The 22,496-nt window shown below is 42.1% G+C and overlaps 1 protein-coding gene across 1 annotated transcript; it reads left to right on the forward strand.

The window, feature by feature from the left end:
• The first annotated feature begins 304 nt into the window (after positions 1 to 304).
• Dbp73D (putative ATP-dependent RNA helicase Dbp73D) lies at positions 305 to 4,767 on the forward strand. The gene is made up of 2 exons (XM_070538960.1): positions 305 to 471; positions 2,504 to 4,767. The coding sequence occupies exons 1-2, from the start codon at positions 446 to 448 to the stop codon at positions 4,689 to 4,691; spliced, it is 2,214 nt and encodes a 737-aa protein (XP_070395061.1). The 5' UTR covers positions 305 to 445; the 3' UTR covers positions 4,692 to 4,767.
• The last annotated feature ends 17,729 nt before the right edge of the window (positions 4,768 to 22,496 follow it).

The raw sequence follows: 22,496 nt of genomic DNA on the forward strand, positions 1-22,496 counted from the left end.
ACGCAGCATTCTCGACAGGAAAGTAGCCAGAGCCGAGTTTTCAAGAAAGGAAACGCAAGCAAGGCAGATGACGATTATCGTTGTGGGACAAATATACACCCCAAAGGGTGCAACCGTTTTAAGAGTAACTAAGTGCACCTAGTGTGCCCTGGTGGTAAACCGTGCTTCAATCTCAAAATCATACAAACTTTATGTAATGTGTTGTGCATTATATAAAATGCTGCATCAATAAAATTAGATTTTACACGATAATATTTGAGTGTAGCTTCTTTTACCGCGCCGCAAGCAAACGCCACTAGTCTAAAGATAGAAGTCAATCCGAAGCCTGTACAGGTTGGTTTCTTATTCTATGAGCGTGCGGTGCACGTTGTTTTGGCGGATTTGCAACGTATGAGTACCTACAAAACTCTCTGCTTGTAAACATACGGGTGGTTCTACTAGCAACATGGAAAAACTATACGTTGTAAGCAGGTGAGTTGTCCTCAGTGGTATTCAACTGTGTTCTCAGCCTTAGTATTAATTTGAAGCCAGGTGACTTAAGCGAGCATGTGCCATCTTGAAAACTTGAAGCCCCGTCACACTGCGCAACAAAATTGCTTAGCACTCCGCAAATAACACATTGTTGGCGGAACAGATCACCGAAGTAGAAGCGTTGCGGTCAGTGACCGTCTACTTCAAAGTACTTAAATGCGCGAGAACAGATTGCGTGTGAAAGTGGAGGATACAGGCGCTCACTAGTAACTGACGTGAGCACGTCCTTGGTAGAATAAAGAAGTTAAACGCAATCAAGGCTATATGTAATGCATCGAGAGAACACAGGAAAGCTAAACAGATGCTTGTCATGTGTCTGAATCTCGACTTGAATGAATAATCAATCGCTTTTGTAAAGGACTGTTCCTGACATAAATAAGATGCATTGTAGTTTACTGTCGTGTAGCATGTATTAGAAGCAGTTGTTTAGGACCTAAAAAAGCGCAGAAACGTCTGTGTGCAATTTGCTTGCGCCAAAACAAACCGTATATGCTGTAGGTGATATTGAATGAGAGCACTACATACCTTTACGCACCCCCGGCTGCCATGACAACACTTGGTAGTTTCCACTCCACTGCATGGAGTCAGTGAGATGGAGTATAAGCTAGAACACAGCACAGGCCATTTTTTCTGGCCTGAGTCAGAAAGTCTCATGCGCTGCCCGAGCCTGGCGTCAGTGGTTTCTAACCTAGCCGGTACCCAGCTTGGGACCTTCTCAGCCTGTCCCAGTTCAGCCCATTAGCCTTTGAGCCTAAAAAGCATGGACCAGTTCTGTACCAGGAAACCAGAGTGCAGGAACGACGATACACAATGTAGATGATGCAAACAAGTGCTGTTTCGTTGCTGCACTCTAGTTTTCCGATCATTAAGCCGAACTGTCCATCCTAGTCCAGTTTTGGGTTGGTGGGAAGATACCAGCCTCACAGATTATTTGCTCGGCACTAATTTGTGAACTGTGCCACACTTTTCACTGGATCAAAGGAACATGTATAAAAAAAGAAGAAAAGAATTCCATCCTTTGTTCATTCCATGCTGCCAGTGCATTAGTTTGACATGAACACTTGTAACAAATTAGCCAAGTAGTTGTACGGCAATATATGGCGAAAGTATAGGTGGCCACTCATGTACACATCACTAACCATTTCATCTCACTTTTGAATCTCGAAGAACAAGTGCAACGTGGAATGCTAGAGCCTAAGCCAATAAACCTGGTAGTAATAGAAATTGCGCTGTTCTACTGGCTTTCTGAATTCGGTAATGCACTGCGGCTAGAAGTTGTAACTCCTATAAATATAAACTAGTGACACGCAAGGGTAATGCTCACATGCATCCATATTCACACATGGAACAAACAATTTTTATTGCTTTATTCAGCTTCATTTTAATGCTGTAAACTTTTCAGTCTATAATGTAGGTATCCGTGTTTCATATTACGAGTGAATTTGGACTCTCCCTATTTTAGTTTCAACATGTAGATTGTTAACCAAAGGGCATGCATGACGTAGACAATGCAGTTTATAATTTACGCCACCAAGTTGTTCATCAAGTTGCTGCTAACATACACTATTCCGTGGAGTGTGCTGCTGTTGTGCCATGGCTTGTCTGCCCCAGCCTTCCCAGACACTTAGAGACGTCACTGACCTAAAATTCCAGTGTGTCAATTTTTATAGTCAGCAGTTTTGCGAAGTTACAAGAGTGCACCCCAAGTCTGGCTGCACTTGCTTGCATGGGCTGGGCTGAGCTGGGCTCGGGCTTATAAGTAAACCTAAGCCTTTGCAGTGCCAGTGCTCTAGCATAAGCGTCATCCTTTTACATGCGAACAGTGTGCAGTAAAGTTTCTGTAACATTGAAAATATGTGTCAGTGTCATTGCAGCGCTGCTTTGTTACTTATGTAATGTAACATCTTTTTACATGTGCTGATGATGTCCATGGGCATTATGTGTTTGTGTATTTCTACATTTCATCTTATAGATTCACCGACGACACTGAGTCAGCGAAGCAAAAGTTTGATCCGGACAAGCGACTACGGAAAATTTTAAGGAAAGCCAAACGGAAACAAGAGGAGGCTCGTAATTTGGCACAAGATGGGTGTCTACAAACAGATTCGGCAGCCATTGCACTAGAAGATAGTCAAAAGGATGGCAAGACATTGGAAATTGGTGACAACTGCCTTGCCCAGGATAACATTGTGGTGCCACTTGTTAAGAAAGCCAAGCTGGCTTCTCAGATTGATGATGCAGCTCCAGCTGTTGCGGAACCTTTGTCTGATGTATTGACATTGGAAACACCAGCAGTAAAAAAGAAAAGTCGAAGGAAGAAAAGCCAACAGCCTCGCATGCGACGTGACAGACGCAATGAAGGCCTGAGTGTTGCTGGTGACAATGGAGCTAACTACAATCTGCCAGCAGGAACAGAATCCACCGTAGATCATCAGCATACTGCATTGGATGATGAGTTAGATGGTGTTAAGGTTGAAGACACAGGAGATGGTGACCACAAACCTGTTCAAGAGCCTGTTGAAACCAGTCCTGGAGAATATTACCCGATTTTGGGTGATGTGCAGGTGAAAAGAACAGATGTTGTTCACCGAGTCCTACCAGAATGGTTATCCAATCCAGAGATGGTTGCATCAATTGTGAAGAAAGGCAAAAAGCCTGGTAGCAGGAAAGTAGAACACTTCAGCAGCAGCCTAAGTGCTGAGATGATGTCTGTGTTGGCTACAAACCACATACGGAAGCTATTTCCTGTTCAAGAAAAAGTAGTTCCGTGGTTGCTTTCATCAGAGCAACGGCGTTCACACCTGCCGCCACGAGATATTTGTGTTTCTGCACCAACAGGTAGTGGCAAGACGCTTGCATATGTTATACCTATTATAGAAGACCTAAAAGTTCGTGTTGTGCGTGCAGTTCGTGCTGTTGTTGTCCTTCCCGTAAAAGAGCTCGCAGCACAAGTACATGCTGTATTCTTGCAGTATGTTGGTGCAACATCACTGAATGTGCAGTTGGTGACTGGGTCGAAAACATTTGCCGAAGAACAGGGACTGCTTGTTCGCAAAGGTGCTAAGGGCTATGCAAGCTTAGTAGACATTGTGGTGGCTACTCCAGGACGTCTACTCGACCACATACGCAAGACTCCTGGCTTTAACTTGCATCTGCTAAAGTTTTTTGTGCTTGATGAAGCTGACAGAGTTATTGAAGATGTGCAAACAACATTAATTCCCGAGGTAGAACAGGCTGTGTTCGGTACAGGCAAGATGAACTGCTGTTGTGGAGGGACTGTCCACGACCGGCTGTGCACACACCCATTGACTGTTTGCTGTCTTCAGCATTGCCGAGAGCCTGTGCAAAAGCTGCTGTACTCGGCAACACTGACTCAGGATCCTGACAAACTGCAAAGCCTTATGCTTTTTCAGCCAAAACTCTTCACAGCCACTGCCACAATCAACGTGCCAAGTGATGAACACCGACAGAAAACTTTCGTTGGAAAGTATACTACACCACAGGGGCTTAGTGAGTTTTACTACCTCACTCATGATAACACAAAGCCATTGGCTGTATGGGATCTTGTGGCAAACCATGGTTTCCGGGACACCCTTTGTTTTACTGCTTCTAAGGAGGATGCCCACAGGCTTAGCTTGGTGCTTAAAGAAATGGGTAATGTTCGTGCTGAAGAATTTTCTGCAAAACTGAGCACAGCAGAACGTGCACGAGTGCTGAGAAAGTTTGCTTCTGGAAAACTGGACATCTTAGTTTGCTCAAATGTTCTGGCCAGAGGTCTTGACGTGGCAAATGTACGGCATGTCATATGCTATGACCCTCCAAAATTTATTAAAACATATGTACACAGGGTGGGTAGGACTGCGCGTGCTGGCGTTCCAGGCACAGCCGTGACATTTCTGCGGCAAGGTCAATTACAAGCTTTCAAGGAAATGCTTTCATCAGCTGGGAAGACAGACATTCAGCCTCTCGATCTTACTGACACTGATGGACTTGAACCACTTCAAAGCAAGTATCGGGATGCTCTAAAGGCTGTTGAAACTATTGTGAAAAGTGAGCAGATTGGTCCAGACAGAAAGAAGAAGTACAATTTTGCTGCCAAGTCTGCAATACCAAATGAAAGACCTAATGTGAAAACAGCAAATGGTGGTTCCACTGTGTAACTACTCTCTTCTCTGCATCCTGTATATATGTCGAATAATCACTATGTTTTAAAATAAATCGTCTGGTCGTTGTTGATGCTCATGTTCTGAAAACTATGGCATATTGGGCCAAATATGGCACATTGGGCACATGAAAAGCAAGTTACATCTGCCATTAAAAAAAAACACAATAGCATTGTATGAACTACTTTTCTGGCAAGGCCTTATAATGTTCTTGAAGGTAACAAACTCTGGTTTGACACATGACATGTAGCAAATATGAAACGGGATATGAGCCAGACTATTTCCTTGATTAAAGCTTTTGTCTCTCGTGAGAGAGGACGAAAAGAACCGATTAATGCATGTGTGCTGTGCAAGTTCTGCTTTCATTCACAGTGCCAATGAAAGCATGAGTGCTGGTCTGGCCTGTTTGGTTCATTGAAGTGAATGTGTTTTGACGCGTGTTGTCAGCTGGCTGCATTCAATGAGAATATTCTACTGCTCGCTGTGGTAGCTCAGTGGCTGTGGCACACTACTGCTGAGAATGAGGTTGTGGGTTCAAATCCCGGCTGTGGTGACCACATTTCAATAGGACCAAAATGCAAAAACGCCTGTGCATGTTAATGAGCCCGAAGTCATATAATCCGGACGGACAGAAAAAACTTTAATGGGAAAAGGACCTGCGAGGTTGCCAGCCCGGGCTCGGGCAACCCGGGCATTAGGTATAGCGTTTCCACCGCTGCCCGGGCCCGCTGGATAGCCAATAATTGGTTGTGTAGTTCTGAGCTAGTCAGAGCGCTTAGCCATCGCTCCTTGAGAAGGTCCGGTTCTATCTTGTCCTCTACATATACTGATCTGATCTGTGTGCACTTCCATAAGATGTGTGCCATGTCTGCATGTTCGTGTTTTCAGAGCTTGCAGTTCACGTCTGGATATTGTGTTGAATTTATTCTGTTTAAGTGTACTGGGTTTCGGAATGTTCTGGTTTGCAATCTTCTCCAATTTGTTTCTTGAGACCTGTCGAGTTGTTTGTGGGGTTGTGGGTATGCTTCTCTTTGTTTCGTGTAGTGTGTCAGTATGTCATGGTATGTGACCAGTCTGTCCCTGTCGTCTTTTATCGCTCCTTCGTCGTCCTCGCCTCCTCCGTCTTCTCCATTGCCTCCGCCGCAGTCCTTCCCCCTTCCCAGGGGGTTGCGGTGTGTTGGGCCGTCACTGTCCGTGCCGCGGTGAGCTAGTTTTCGCGCGACTCGGTGGGCCTTCTCGTTGAGGTTGGGAGGTGCATTCATGGTAACTTCTCCCATATGTGCTGGGATCCATTTGAGGTATTTGGGTGTAATTGTGCCGTTCTTAAAGTCTTCTGCTCTCTGATAGTCTGATCATGACGAGGTTGAAGAGCATCGGTGACACGACGGACCCTTGCAGTGTGCCAGCACTGCCCATGTCCACCTGGATACTCTTTTCCTCGTCCAGTCTGATTCTGGCTGTTCTTCCCGTAAGGAAATTTAGGATAAAATTATACGTTCGTTCGCCCAGGCCGAGTTGTGCGATTCTGTCGAGGATGGCCGTGTGCTTGACCCTGTCGAAGGCCTTCTTTAGATCAAGTCCAAGTATTGCCCTCAAGCCCCACCACGTGGTGTCTATGACTTGCTCCTTGAGTTGTATCATGGCGTCTTGGGTAGAGAGCCCTCTTCTGAAGCCAATCGTGTTGCTGTGGTACAGGTCGTTTGACTCCAGGTAGCCGTTAACTCTACTCAGGCAAGCGTGCTCCATCACTTTACCAATGCAGGAAGTGAGAGAGATCGGCCGCATGTTCTGTATTTCTAAGGATTTACCCGGCTTGGGGATGAGGATCATGTCGGACCTCTTCTAAATAATCTAAAATCTATAATCCGGAGCCCTCCACTACAGCATCCCGTAACCCGCTGTGCACTTTCGGGACATGTAACCTCGCATTACAATGAAGAAAACAAGGATTACTCAAGACTAAGTGCTGCAAGTCAGAATTGTTGGCTACATTTTGTGATAGCTTGACTTCCATGGGCTACACAAATGAGCGTGTGCATGATTCCAGCTTGTCAAATAATGGTAGCACAGCAGCTAACACAAAGGTGGTGCCACTGTCCTAGTTGATGGCCAGTAGCTTCGGTGGGGTAGCTGGACACAGCAGAGCTTCTTGGTATTGAAGGACTGGCCAGTATGGCTACAGTATGCCTCTATACTTGCATCATTGTTCATAGCAAGATCTGCTAATCATGTGGTTTTATTGGCATCCATCAGAGCACTCTCTGCTCTCCTGTCTTTCAGATTTCAGTAGCTCAGACTACTTTTATGGATAGTGTTTTCAGATATTATGGGAACTTATGACAACATAGACAGAATTGCTATGGGATATTCTCAAGCGTGAAGGCATAGAAAACAATTTCATGGAGCTGCTGAGGGAGATATGCAGGAACAACAGAGTACAAATTGTGTGGGAAGGCTGGAAATGCAATGTGGAAATTTACCAAAGACAAGCAAGGGCAGCCTGTCTTCATTGTTTTTCATGCTTTGTTAATTGCATAGCAAGATGATGAAAACAATGAATTCGTGTTTGATTTATCTTGCACCCATAAGGGCAAAGGGTGAAACAGAAAGGCTCCTGTGCCAATATATGTGGATGACATAGTGCTACTAGCGGACAGTGCAATAGATTTAGAAACTTGCAAATATGTGGTAACGCATCAACAAATATAGGCCTTAAGTTTTGCGCAGAGAAATATGGAATTATGACCTTTAATGAAACAATGACATGTCAATTCAACATGATAGAGAGAGAAACTTTAAAAGGATTTTCGTGCAATGGTCGGAGCCTCTTTAGTACAGGAAGTCATACCCATAGTCAACCAATATAAATACCTGGGTGTTGCATAAACGAAGGAAAGACCTACTCAAGCACTCGCCAAGTAATCTAAAAAAGAGAAGCAGCATGCAGTAATAGTGAAACAGCACTTTGGGGCTACAATAAATATGAGGTGATGCGTGGAGTCCGGGAAAGGAGTAATGGTACCAGTGCTAATGCTGGCAAATGCCATTCAGGGCTTAAAATTGAATATCTTGTCGTAGTTGGAAGTTAACCAAAGATTGGCATGCCGATTGGCTTTGGGGGCCCACAGTAACCTCACAAATGAGGCAGTGCAAGGCGATATGGATTGGGCCTTTTTTTGAAGTTGGAGAAGTGCAGAGAAAACTTAATTTTGAAGAAAGACTCGAGAACATGGATGAAAATATAGGGGTGGCTAAAGTGCACAAGTACCTATACCTCAAAAACATAAACACACAATGGAGGAAGAGGTCGGGAAAGTTGGCAACCATGGTACAGGGTACTTCCAGGAGCAATGAAAAAGAAAGTGAGAGAAACGGAGACAGTAAATTGGATGCAAAATCATCATTATCATCAGCCTGGTTACGCCTACTGCAGGGCAAAGGCCTCTCCCATATTTCGCCAACAACCCTGGTCATGTACTAATTGTGGCCATGCCGTCCCTGCAAACTTCTTAATCTCATCCGCCCACCTAACTTTCTGCCGTCCCCTGCTACGCTTCCCTTCCCTTGGAATCCAGTTCGTAACCCTTAATGACCATCGGTTGTCTTCCCTCCTCATTACATGTCCTGCCCATGCCCATTTCTTCTTCTTGATTTCAACTAAGATGTCATTAACTCGCGTTTGTTCCCTCACCCAATCTGCTCTTTTCTTATCCCTTAACGTTACACCTATCATTCTTCTTTCCATAGCTCGTTGCGTCGTCCTCAATTTGAGTAGAACCCTTTTCGTAAGCCTCCAGGTTTCTGCCCCGTAGGTGAGTACTGGTAAGACACAGCTATTATACACTTTTCTCTTGAGGGATAATGGCAACCTGCTGTTCATGATCTGAGAATGCCTGCCAAACGCACCCCAGCCCATTCTTATTCTTCTGATTATTTCCGTCTCATGATCCGGATCCGCAGTCACTACCTGCCCTAAGTAGATGTATTCCCTTACGACTTCCAGTGCCTCGCTGCCTATTATAAATTGCTGTTCTCTTCCGAGACTGTTAAACATTACTTTAGTTTTCTGCAGATTAATTTTTAGACCCACTCTTCTGCTTTGCCTCTCGAGATCAGTGAGCATGCATTGCAGTTGGTCCCCTGAGTGACTAAGCAAGGCAATATCATCAGCGAATCGTAAGTTACTAAGGTATTCTCCATTAACTTTTATCCCTATTTCTTCCCAATCCAGGTCTCTGAATACCTCCTGTAAACACGCTGTGAATAGCATTGGAGAGATCGTATCTCCCTGCCCGACGCCTTTCTTTATTGGGATTTTGTTGCTTTCTTTATGGAGGACTACGGTGGCTGTGGAGCCGCTATAGATATCTTTCAGTATTTTTACATATGGCTCGTCTACACCCTGATTCCGTAATGCCTCCATGACTGCTGAGGTTTCGACAGAATCAAATGCTTTCTCGTAATCAATGAAAGCTATATATAAGGGTTGGTTATATTCCGCACATTTCTCTATAACCTGATTGATAGTGTGAATATGGTCTATTGTTGAGTAGCCTTTACGGAATCCTGCCTGGTCCTTTGGTTGACAGAAGTCTAAGGTGTTCCTGATTCTATTTGCGATTACCTTAGTAAATACTTTGTAGGCAACAGACAGCAAGCTGATCGGTCTATAATTTTTCGAGTCTTTGGCGTCCCCTTTCTTATGGATTAGGATTATGTTAGCGTTCTTCCAAGATTCCGGTACGCTCGAGGTTATGAGGCATTGCGTATACAGGGTGGCCAGTTTCTCTAGAACAATCTGCCCACCATCCTTCAACAAATCTGCTGTTACCTGATCCTCCCCAGCTGCCTTCCCCCTTTGCATATCTCCCAAGGCTTTCTTTACTTCTTCCGGCGTTACCTGTGGGATTTCGAATTCCTCTAGACTATGTTCTCTTTCATTATCGTCGTGGGTGCCACTGGTACTGTATAAATCTCTATAGAACTCCTCAGCCACTTGAACTATCTCATCCATATTAGTAATGATATTGCCGGCTTTGTCTCTTAACGCATACATCTGATTCTTGCCAATTCCTAGTTTCTTCTTCACTGTTTTTAGGCTTCCTCCATTCCTGAGAGCATGTTCAATTCTATCCATATTATACTACCCAAAATATGGAAACATATGGATATGGATGGAAAATATGGATGCAAAATATGGAAACAAAAAGACCATAGAGATTAACAAAAATGGCAAGAAATAAATTGGGAGGGAAAATCTGCGCAATAGCGCAGAGGGCAGAGCTTTGCTGTTTGAGGCTCAAGCTGATTGCCTTAGCACAAAAACATACTGGAGCAAATATGTGCCACAGGATGAGGCATGTGTCTGCTGCAGCAAAGATCTGGAGAAAAAACTGCACATTCTAATGGAATGTGAAGGTATTCACCCAGCGAGACCCATTGGTAAAACGTACACCTTCCAGAAGCGCTGGGGTTTAAAGTGGATGGAAGTATTAACCAGTCAGCAGTCGAGAGAAGCAAGAGGCATTTGGAGTATTGGTAGAAAAAAAAAAAGGCAGGGAAGAGATTGATAAAACCTGATTTGTTATAGGTAATGGTACATGGTAAATATGTAAGTTTTAAGGAAGAGAAAAAAATACTAGGGAGATGTAGGCAAAATGGCTAGATTGAAAGCATGTAGTATAGCATACTTGATTAGTTCAAGCAGGCTAGGTGAATGTCTGTCACTACCCTGTTTCAGAAGGGTGCCAATAAATCATAATTTTTACAGATGTTGCACTTCGTGTGTGTTGTACCTAAACTTGTCTAAATTGCAGTATTGCCATCGTAGCTGTTATGTTTGAGGACTAATAACAAGGTGAGAAGCTGTGTGTTTGCCTAGTCCACTTTGCTCTGCTAGTGCTGTAGAAGTGAATAAAGCTTCCACACTGTATGTAGCATCATTTGCATGCCATTAGTAAATGATCACAAGTACCATAATTATGGATCGTCGTGTGACCAGAACTGATGTTGAAGTTTCTGCCTTATATTAGTGTGTCTACTCTGGTGCTTCCCAAGAACATTCAATAAATGTGCCGTTAAGCTTACTTATATGCCAGCTACAGTTCAGCCCTCCTGATCAGAATATGTTGTGTTCATGTTGCTTTTGCTGGTAGCTTTTTATACAGACTTGTAATTTAAGGTCATATAGTTGTATGTTGCAGTGTGTGGTAAAAGTCATTCCCCTATAAGACAGAAAAAAAAAGGTGGCTTAACTCTTTCTAGGCTGCATTATATACCACAGGGTGTAGCTGGTTTACAAATGTGCGTTTCAACCTTACAGTGCAGAATATCTGATTAACCCTTGCTGTGTCGTTTTTTTTGGATGTGATGCACCCCCAGCATGTTTTTTTTTTCTCCAATATTATAAAACAAGCACAACAGTTTACTTTTGGTTGTGCAGAAATGAAAAAAATGACATGGATAACAGCAAATGCTCTCTTGGTGTGGTCCTCGCATTGCTATCTGACAAAAGGAATGTCAAAAGGTGCACGGTGGGACAAAAGTGGAGAAACATGCCAGTGCGTCAGTGATGTTGAAATGTAGGCCTCGAGTGCGTAATATTGAGTAGAGGAAGTATTGAGTCATGTTTTTCCACGTACAGTTTTTTTATTGAAACTGTCCCAAGTTACTGTTCAACATTTGTTGCAGCAGTTGCAAGTTGTAATTGTTTGCATATGAGTGGTAATTTTTTTTTTTTTATATGGCATTACTGAATAACAGAAAGCTTCAAATGGGCATACTGCCATATTGTTTAAGTGCTACATTACATCACCAGCATGAATAGTGTGGGACCTGTACACGAAAGAAAATATTGTCCGGTTAGAAAGTATTCAAAGAAAATCTGCCGGATGTGTCTACAATACCTACAGCTGGCACGCATCTGCTAATGCTTTGGTGAAAAAGGCTGAACTTGATTTGTTACAGTCCCGGCACCATGCTGATCGGTTACAGTACCTGTATCTAATCTATCACAATAAAATAGGAACAACAAAGGACAATTTTATTCAGTCTGTCACTAAGTGAACCACATGCTCTCACTACTCCAAAAAACTGTGATAATTTCATTGTTGAACCGATATCTTCAAAAAATTAATTCTTTCCGTGAACGGTGCGAGAATGGAACGTGCTTCCAGCCGACGTTGTAGAATGCTCGTCTTCGGCTGCTTTCGTTTCAGCCCTGAAGGCTCACCTGTCGACAATTTATTTAGCCAGAAGACACTAGTTCTTTTGTTTTCTTTTTTGTCTATAGGTAAAGATGTCCTTTGTTGCCTTGTATGCGTATGTTTTACCCTGTATGTTTTCCGATGTGACTTAAACCTTGTACCTGTACACGAAACCAGTCCTGGTATATACATACATATATATATATATATATTCTTTTTATGCGCAAGCGATGTTATGCAAAACATGTATTGTCTGTATTATATATTTATGCATCTTGTACCCCACTCCTGCTCACAGCCTTTGCAGGCTAGTAGTATTGCTGAAATAAGTAAATAAATAAAGGAAGTCCTGTAAAAAGAATGGAGCTCCAAATAATAACTACAGTCATAAGCAAAATACTAATGAAAACCTACTCCCAGAAGAGTACTGCACCTGCTCTCTCTGCTTCTGCCCTTTGGCTCATGCATGCACAAAGAGGAATCATCACTGTGGCTCAGCAATTAACAAACAAACCTTTACAGGTCTGTGTTCCATGGTATCTTTGGGCTGTATACAGGTCTGTAAAGAGTTGCACGCAAAGCATGCTGATGTGCTGTTTTTAAGGATAGGTCCGCATGAGAAGTGGCATTTTGTAATTACCAAACTTTGATTACAAATATAGCGTTTTATTACAATGAGAAGAATGGGGAGTGTGAACACAAAATGTGGCACGATTGTGACACGAAAAACGTGACTATTTTTACTGGAGCTCCTCCCCCAACTCCTCCTTTTATTGTACTCCTAACAGTAAAGACAAGATGTGAGATTAAAGAACCTTGTGCAACAAATATCTACGATATTTGTGAGTTGGTTTGCAAAGGCCACTTTTTGAGAGTGAAGTGACTGCTACACACACTTTTCAAAGTGCTTCCCCTACCTTACTAAGCACAAACTTTTCAAAATAATGTTATTAGATGTGGTGCTGTTGGACAAATTAACAATCCTTGGTTTTCTTTGGTTATAGCTTTGCTTGTGAGGTCACTGTAGGTAAATACATGTTTTCAATTTAAAAAAAAAAAGAAATTATGGATTGTTTTAGACCAGGACTGCGCAAAATATGGCCCGTGAGCAAATATTTAGTGCCCCTTTCCGAGTTTAGACTACTCTTGTACACAGGTGCTCCAATGAATATATGACCACGTGATCAGAAAAGCTTTTTCATTGCCAAAAACAATCCATGGCAAACTTTGTGATGTGAGGCAAAATAAAACAAAACGGGTGTGAGAGCATAGGATCTTTTGTTGGGAGCAGATAAAATGAACAACCACTGAACGTATTCGTCGTTACCATGACGAAGCAGTGCTCATAATTTAATGGAACATGGTGAACGATCGTGGATGCTAGCACCTGCGGACCAATGTTTTTGTTTGTTATGTTACCTTACTTTTTTTTAACCTTCACAAATATTAGCTTGCATTTCAATGGATCTGGAGCAAGCAGCAGTGACGGTTATTTTAATCTGGTAACATTTGTACCGACAATGTCATTCAAGGGTTTCTGCTAGGCCACCAAGTAAAAGCCGCTCTTTATGCATTCTAAGGTCGTAATAAGGTGACGAATACTTAGCGGCCAGATTTCTTGACATGCTGCTAGTCCAAATCGTATTATTATTAGGTCACAGATATAGCCACTTCTCATCCATTCGAACAATGAGAACCACAACGCTTTCTATCCATAGGAGTTTCTCAATTTGAAGATAAACCTTCATATGCTTGAAAAAATCTTCAGAACATGTTTCAGCAGAATTCAACAGCATTTCGTGTCAATCTATTATAAGAAGCAGAGTGGCCACCTGTTTTGTGAGCCTTTCTTGATAATGCTGGAAAACTGCAACATGCAGTGCAGCTAGACCTGAATCAACTTGCACTGTTCTCCAGAGCTAAAAGGCATGCAGAAAGAGCAGCCCCTCCTTGTGTTTTATAAGAACCTTGATAAAAGCAAATACAGAAACATAGATAAATGTCTTGAAACTGGCATCTCTCATCAGAAGCAACTATGTCTCTGAGATATTTTATTTGAAGACTCTGAACAGCTGTAACCTTCAGTCTCCAAGGGCTGAGATCGCAAGAACTGTGCTGATGATGGCAATGAATGACACAAGCAGATTGCCTTTATGCAAGGGAAAAATGCAACAATTCCACTCACGCCATTGATTTTGACGCCATTTGTTAAGGTTCAGTTATTGTTTATCAGTAAAATTGGATGGCAGTGTGTTATAAAGGAGCCAAAAATTGAACATGGCAAATTTCGGGAACATTTACTGCGCCAATCCGGCCTAAATAGTAATAGTAAAGTATACTTTGAAATCTGTTACATTGCACTCACATACCTGTGCTGGTGTTTGGCACAAAATTAAAAAAATGGAAATTTGACCTTCACTATCTCTTCTAATATAAGCCTATTATCGTGAAATTAACGAATACAGAGTAGGCGAAAAATGTTATCATTATAAACTGATAGTGTTCTAAACCCGACATTCAGCCTAGTGAGGTATTTGTTATGGATTCTATTCAAACTTATTTGGCAGAAAAATGATGGCTATTAGTGTAAAAAATGAAGAGTCAAGTTTCCTTTGCTCAATTCTAGGCCTACACTGCAACACCTTACATTAGTATAATGTCATGAATTCTAAAGGCACTAAGAAAGAAAAAAGAAGCTGAGCTGTTAATGCCACTAGATGAAGCAAATGTTCCATTGTCTCATGAAATGCTTCTGTTGAAAAAGTACAACAGCCAAATGTTCACATTGATTGCTAGAGAACTAAACATCATAGCGGGATCAACTGAAGGAATGGGAGAAAGGCTCCTCATAGGTAGTAATCTGCAGGCAAAGTTAAATGTAGCTTAATTGTGTGCAAAGTGTAAAATGATCAGTTTCATAAACTGCTTGTTGAAGCCCTTTATATAGATTTCAGAGAAATGTAGCAAAAAGACTATTGTTAAGGTTGGCCTGAAACTGCAGGAAATTAGCAAACACCTTTAGAGGACGCTTTAGAGGAGGCTCCTACCTAATACATGGGAAGGGAGAGACCGTTTGTCCCGATAACCAAAGCACCGAATTGGATGATGTTACTGGCGTTTACAATACAAATTTAATATGTAGTCACAGCAGGAAGCAGACTTTTTTTTTAGGTTGTCAATTTATTGAAAATTGTTGAAAATTGAAATATAAAAAATAAAAGAAACAACAAACATAAACTAAGGTAAGTTTACAACTCGGCAATAAAAAAACAATGGCCGAATTCTGTAAGCGCACATAATAATACATCTAATACAGACGATACTGATGTATTACGCACTGCTCTGAAATATACCATTATTTGTTAATAATTGATTTGCAGAATCATCATAAACATAATAACAATTTCATGTAAGCTTTAAATTCACACATCACATTTGCCCGCTTCAATTTCTCTAACAATTTAAAGAAGTGCAATATCCATTTTTAGTGGAGATTTATAGGTTTGGAAAATTTGTGCATCTATTTTCCTAAAAATCAATTTCTGGCAACCTAAAAAGTAATTTGAGTTCCTTATTCCAAATTTTGCTTTCTACTGTGACTAGAATTGAACTTTCTCTTGTAAATGCAACAAAAATTTCATTCAAATTTGTCCAGTGGTTGTCTCACAAAAGCATTTTTTGTGTTTTACATGTATATTTGAATGGGGAAATCAGAGTCGGCCCTCGAGCTGAAGCTTTCTCACAACCCTGTAATGTCAAAACACAGTTTCACATGAAGGAAAATGAGAACTTGTTTACCTTTACTTGCGGCCATGAAAATTCAGATTGTATGAAAAAGAAAAGCATTGAAATGTTATTTGACTTATAACATAATTGGCACAATACTTACAGGGACTGACAACTGGCCAGAATGTGTTGTGAGACGTTGATGGAAATGAAATGATCATGATTTATAGTGATAGAATCCAACACGCTGCTCGCAGTTTAAGTAGGAATTATAATTTTAAATTGGTAAAGTCTCAAGAACCAACAAGTGTAGCGGCCTGGCGGCCGGATGTAGTATATGAGGTTGCGCTGCGTAAGTTGGCTGTTATTAAATACAGCATATTTATTTCTTAAAAGTGCAGTTCATATATTATTTGACGCTTGCATTTTATTCTATGCGTATTAGCAAAGAAATGACAAGCGGCACACACATCCCACAGTTCATGTGGCACACATGCTATTGTATAGGTGCGAGTTTGCAAGTAAGTACCCAGAGTCGTGTGGTCTCCCTGTGAGATACAAAATGCCATCGACTAGAGCTATAAATGGGTGCCAGCACTACACATTAGCACATGCATGACTACGGCAATACGCTGAACTGCTTATCACACGTAAAGGTGTCATTTTGCTTTCAAGAACTTAACTGGGCTTGGCTAAAGGAACACCCTTGACTGGTTATGACCAAAGCAGTTGGAAAGAAAACATGTAGCCATTATTGTAGAAATAATTTAACATTTTGGAAAACATGATTCGCAGGAATATCGGCTTGATAAAAAAAATTGTACTTTCTCATGGCTATGGCTGCACTTGTGATCTGACTCCCACCAATGCTGACGTATAATCGCTATTGCGCTCACTTATCACTGTTTTCAGCATGCTTCCAGTGAACGACTGCATCCTCACTGCAGATTTTAAAATTCTGATGAAAAGTTTTCCACAGCGTTTTCTACATTACAACTTATTATTCGACACATTGAATGGTAAACATTTCATTGCACTAAAAAAAAAATTAAAAATGGGTACCCTGGAAATTTGTTGTCAGCCACTTTAATTAAAGGGGCCATGACATCCAATTTTTGAACTTTTAACTATTAATTGCATTCTAAACAGCACGCATCCCACAGCAAGCTGGCAAAATTTGAGTGCATTTGGTGCGATAGAAAATTTCAATTTGCATTTTGAATATTGCAGTTGAACCGTATAGCAGTATGACAACACTAACTGGCCACAAAGACTCGCACTCCTAGCTATGGCTCCCACGGAGTAATGGAAGTAAATATTGGAGGCCATACTTTTGTGTAGTGCAAGCACTGGTAGTGTTTGTAGGAGGTGGAAATACATATGGTCGTCATGCATTATTTTGTTTTCACATGTGCTGGTGGTGGATACAAGATATTTTCTGCGGGTGTTCTCTGGTTCGTTCTGCTTTTATTTGCGAGTGAAGAAATTGCGGGAATAATTGAACAGCGATGCCTTTACTGCACCGTTGGGTACCAGAATGTGCTAGATGTGATTACTGAATGTTTTGAAGCAATCTACACTGCTCCACAGTTCCTGACATCACAGAAGACATGCCATAATTTTCAGTCAATGTCAGTGGGAGGGGCTCAAAGGCAGTGGTTTCAAACTGAAATTTCCAGTTAAAATGTGCACCGAGCAACCAGCTTACTTTTTTTTTTGTGTGTGTGTAAATATATTGGCCCCTCTACTGTCAATTACAATGATAAACTGAGAATAATTGGAGGACCGTGTCATGGCCCCTTTAATAATCAGTTTGCTGAATTATCGACAACTGATAACCCTCTCCAGTGTATCAGAAGTGTTACTATAAGTTATGCATTAAGTTTCCTGTGCCTAAATTAGAATCTGGCAAACCAAAACACGATTAAAGAACATGTTGATGAAGTTGCAAAGTTGCAGGCTGATTGGAGGTGTTACAATAAACTTTCTAAGTCCAGTTAATGGCAGTAAGTTGCAGATGTTCTTGGCATGCTAAAACCATTGCCATAAGAGGAATAGGAGGATAATAAGATAGAAAATTTGTACAAGACAAAATAAGGGAAAGCGGGGTACCTTGAAGAAAAAATAAATTCTGGTATTTTCTGGGGTTTAATGGGCGAGTTCACAGCAGCGCTAGTTGGATGCTGAACTGCTTTCTGCTTTTTATGCAGTTTTTGGCCTGCTTTGCCAATCCTGTCCCTGGCCTGACCAGTTTTCTTTGCCTCGATACCAATGGCACCGGCAACCCTTCTTCGACTATGTTGCAGCATGTGGATAACTCGGCTAGTGGGGACATGGATGACCCTATCTACTCCACTGAAAATAGTCCTGCCCTGTTCATCGCCTCTACAGCCGATAGTCTGTGTGCCATCACCTTCGGTGACATGATCCTGGCTCCTCCAATCATTGGCAAGTCTGGCATGGTGACTTCCCCAGCAGGACATATGAAAACGTCGTCGACAACTGCCTGCTTCAGTGGGCGAGTTCACAGCAGCGCTAGTGGGATGCTGAACTGCTTTCTGCTTTTTATGCAGTTTTTGGCCTGCTTTGCCAATCCTGTCCCTGGCCCGACCAGTTTTCTTTGCCTCGATACCAATGGCACCGGCAACCCTTCTTCGACTATGTTTCAGCATGTGGATAACTCGGCTAGTGGGGACATGGATGGCCCTATCTACTTCACTGAAAATAGTCCTGCCCTGTTCATCGCTTCTACAGCTGATAGTCTGTGTGCCATCACCTTGGGTGACATGATCCTGGCTCCTCCAATCATTTGCAAGTCTGGCATGGTGACTTCCCCAGCAGGACATATGAAAACGTTGTCGACAACTGCCTGCTTCAGTGGGCGAGTTCACAGCAGCGCTAGTGGGATGCTGAACTGCTTTCTGCTTTTTATGCAGTTTTTGGCCTCTTTGCCAATCCTGTCCCTGGCCCGATCGGTTTTCTTTGCCTCTATACCAATGGCACCGGCAACCCTTCTTTGACTATGTTTCAGCATGTGGATAACTCGGCTAATGGGGACATGAATGGCCCTATCTACTTCACTGAAAATAGTCCTGCCCTGTTCATCGCCTCTACAGCCAACAGTCTTCGTGCCATCACCTTCGGTGACGTCATCCTGGCTCCTCCAATCATCGGCAAGTCTGGCATGGTGACTTCCCCAGCAGGACATATAAAAACATCGACAACTGCCTGCTTCAGTGGGCGAGTTTACAGCAGCGCTAGTGAGATGCTGAACCACTTTCTGCATTTTACGCAGGTAGGTTACCTAAAAAATGCGAAGTGCATTCGTTCAAATAATCGCTTTCTGCTGCTGTTTTCTCGCACACACAATTCCATATGTGCTTACAGTTTTGTGTCCCTGTGCTCTGACCAGTGGCGTAGCAACAGGGGGGGCCGGGGGGCCGTGGGCCCCGGGTGCAAGGGGCCAATAGGGGGGGCGTGTCATATACGTCTGAAGACACCCCTCTTTCCGCCGGCTACACCCAGGGGGGGGAGGGGGGGGGCGTGACAGAAGACATGGGCCCCGGGTGCCAGACGACCTAGCTACGCCACTGGCTCTGACCTAATTTACTGTGTGAGCAGTCTCCTCTTGAGCGGTGATGTGGAACTGAATTCGGGGCCTCCTAAGCCTAACAAAGGTAAACATTGCCTGGTGGCTGATACTTGTTTGCGAAGCTCATCCATTTTGATGAAATGGGTACCACGGATGGCAAGGATGTTGATTTGTCTTCAGTAACGCAAATGCTTGCCAAATTAATTAAGGGTCAGAAACGTATATCACAAGAAATAGCAGACATCAAGGACTTCCATCAGGTTGTTAATTCAAGGTTTGATGCCTTAGAGACGCGTGTCTCTACAATGGAATCACTCCGAGCCACACTTTCTTCTACCACAAGCAATGGTAAAGTGAATAGCGAACTTCAGCAGCTACAAATCGAAATCAACCAACTTTCTTTGTGTAATGATGATTTAGAAACTGATGTCGCCATAACAACTTGCTGCTGCATGGCTTCACTGAGACACGTGATGAAACCCATGATCTTTTGCTGTCTAAAATTTCTACATGGTTCAAAGAAAAACTTCAAATCGAATGCCTGAGTGCTGAAAGGTGCCACAGGATTGGTTGAAGGCATGCCAATGAAACTGCTCGACTATCGCGAAAAGACAAATGTAATTAAAAACGGTCACAAACTTAAAGGTTCTGACTTCCATATTTTCGAGGATGTTTCAATGCGCATACAATCAATCAGAAAAAAGATATCGGAAGCATCTAAGCCCTTTCGAGATAATGACTCCATCAAGCTTTGACTACGCATTTATTGATAAAGTTAGGTACAATTGGAATGATGATACTAACACCCGCACTAAGGTTCTTTCTTGCACAACAAAAATTCTTTCCAACGTCTCCACTATTACCCCCCGACGCCTCAGTAACCAACCACAATAACCCCTACGCATCATAAATGTTAATGCCAGGAGCTTAATTAACAAGTTTCCAAATTTTCTTTCACCATTTATTGCTGGTGTAACAGAAACATGGTTGCATGATAACACATATGACTGCAAAATAACTCCTCCAGGTTTTACAGTTGTTAGAACTGATAGACGTCATGGAAAAGGAGGTGGCATTGCATTATTTTTGCCGTCTGACGTTAAATTTTCAATACTTCCTAGCCCACCTCATACCAAATCAGTTTGGTGTAAGGTCTTTTTCAGAAGCATTTTTTTTAGTATTTGGCATTACCTACCGCCCGCCGTCATCGAACATAGCTCAGCTGCTCACTTTAACGACATTCATGCATGAGCGTGTCTTGTCTTCTTCAAGATTTATCTTAGCGATTTAATGCCCCTGGTATTTTGTGGCCATCTTTATCGCTCACTGGCCATGATGTGGGAATAAGCAAAGCACTGTTACATTTTTTATTATATTTTGGTTTAAAGCAAACAGTTGAAGCAAACACAAGAGGTGCTGCAGTTTTAGATTTAGTTTTTGTTAGTCCCTGCCTTTTAGATAATGGTTTCGAATGTGACGTTACAGATGGTATTTCAGGCTTTAAGGCTGTTCTTGTATCTATTTCTGTTCCAGTTCGTAACAATCCTTTTGCTCATTCTACTTTCCCTGTTTTTGCACATGCCGATGACGTGTCTATTATTGATCTCTTATGCGATTCTTTTGATGATTTCGAATGTCTCAGTGAATCTGATGATGTGAGTTTCTTGGTGGCTTCTTTTTAAAAGATTGTGGCAACATCACCTGTTGCGTCACGTTACTAGGTTAAGGTGTTTAAACCGAAATGGTGACCCCCTTAAAGTAGCCGAATTTAATATAGCCAAGATAGAACTTTGCCTCAAAATTAATTCATCAAAGGACTTGTACTTCAGGGTTACATTACAAGGTCTAATGAAATGTAACCCTAGAAAATTTTGGGCTTCAATTTTACCCAGCTCAGCCTCCACAAATACAGTTGTTATAAATAATGTCGCTTCCAATGATCCATTAATTATCGCCACGGCATTTAACGAATGTTTTCAATCGGTATTCACAACTGATAACTTCAACTTACCTACCTTCATTCACGACTCACATTATTTGATTTGCAATATTACCATATCTCTCGAAGGTGTTCTGAATCCAATTTTACGCTTAAAAAATCCTGTGGCCTTGATGGCATTAACCACACTTTTCTTGTTGGATATTGTGCTTGGACTATTATAGTCAATATTTGACTAATTTTTCAAAAATTTTTATCTACCTCAACAGTTCCTTTAGTTTGCAAATTGTCAAAAACTCTTCCCGTGTACAAATCCAGCAGCAAGCAGTGACCATTAAACTATCGTCCGATTTCATTAACGTCTCAATCATCTAAACTTCTTCAACGTATAATCTTTAGCATATTATGGAGTTTCTTGAAAATAATAGCATTTTGAGTGACGCTCAGCATGGTTTTCATCGGGGGTTTAGTACCATAACTCAGCTCGTAGAATTCTCGCATGACATTTCACACGATCTCAACACTAGTAATCAAGTAGATGACATTTTCATTCATACACTCAAAAGTTCTCCATAAGCTTCACACTATACTTAAAGGGACCCTGAAACGATTTTGGCGATTTTCTACAAACGTACTGAGTCGTTAGAGTAGGTTCTTCTGATCATTAATTGATGCATCTAAGTGCTCTGCGTAAAGCGTGTAATTTATTATAAGGTTTTAAAAATACCCATCGCTGCCGATCGCAGCGCACTGCTCGGCGGAATTTTAAGCCGCCCCTACCCATATGATGCAAATAACCCATATTACGTCACATGGGCGAGCTATCTGATTGGCTGACCAGGGCGCGTGGTCGATAATTTTTCCAACTTTATGGTGAACAAATGATGCTCGTAATAGTTGGAATGTTAGTTACTTTGTTTTTGTAAAAAGAAAATAACTTAAAGAGAATACACAAGAATAGTTTTTTAGTACACTTCAGCACTTCCGGCACACAGCAAGTGTCGTCTGCTTGTGTTACAACGTACTCCATTTTGACGAGAGCTCCGCGGTCAGAGTCGGTCTCAGTCTTTTCGCGAGCACTATGATTCGACTTTGTTGCCTTGTGGACTGCAAACCTAGCGACCTGCAAACCGCGAGTCCAGTATTAGGGCAAACGCAAGCGCAGGGGGACAGGGTCTGGCCGCTTGACTGTGCCGGGATGAGCCACGAGATGAGCAGAAGGGCAAATGTGAACGGTCTGCACGGTGCAGCCACCTGGTGGCACAGAGCTCAACCATACACAGTAGCAGCAACGAAGTGTATTCTTTGCTGCTAGTGTGTATTTTTCGCAGGAGTGTAAT

Source organism: Dermacentor albipictus, chromosome 1, assembly GCF_038994185.2.
Source record: "Dermacentor albipictus isolate Rhodes 1998 colony chromosome 1, USDA_Dalb.pri_finalv2, whole genome shotgun sequence".
NCBI lineage: Eukaryota > Metazoa > Arthropoda > Arachnida > Ixodida > Ixodidae > Dermacentor > Dermacentor albipictus.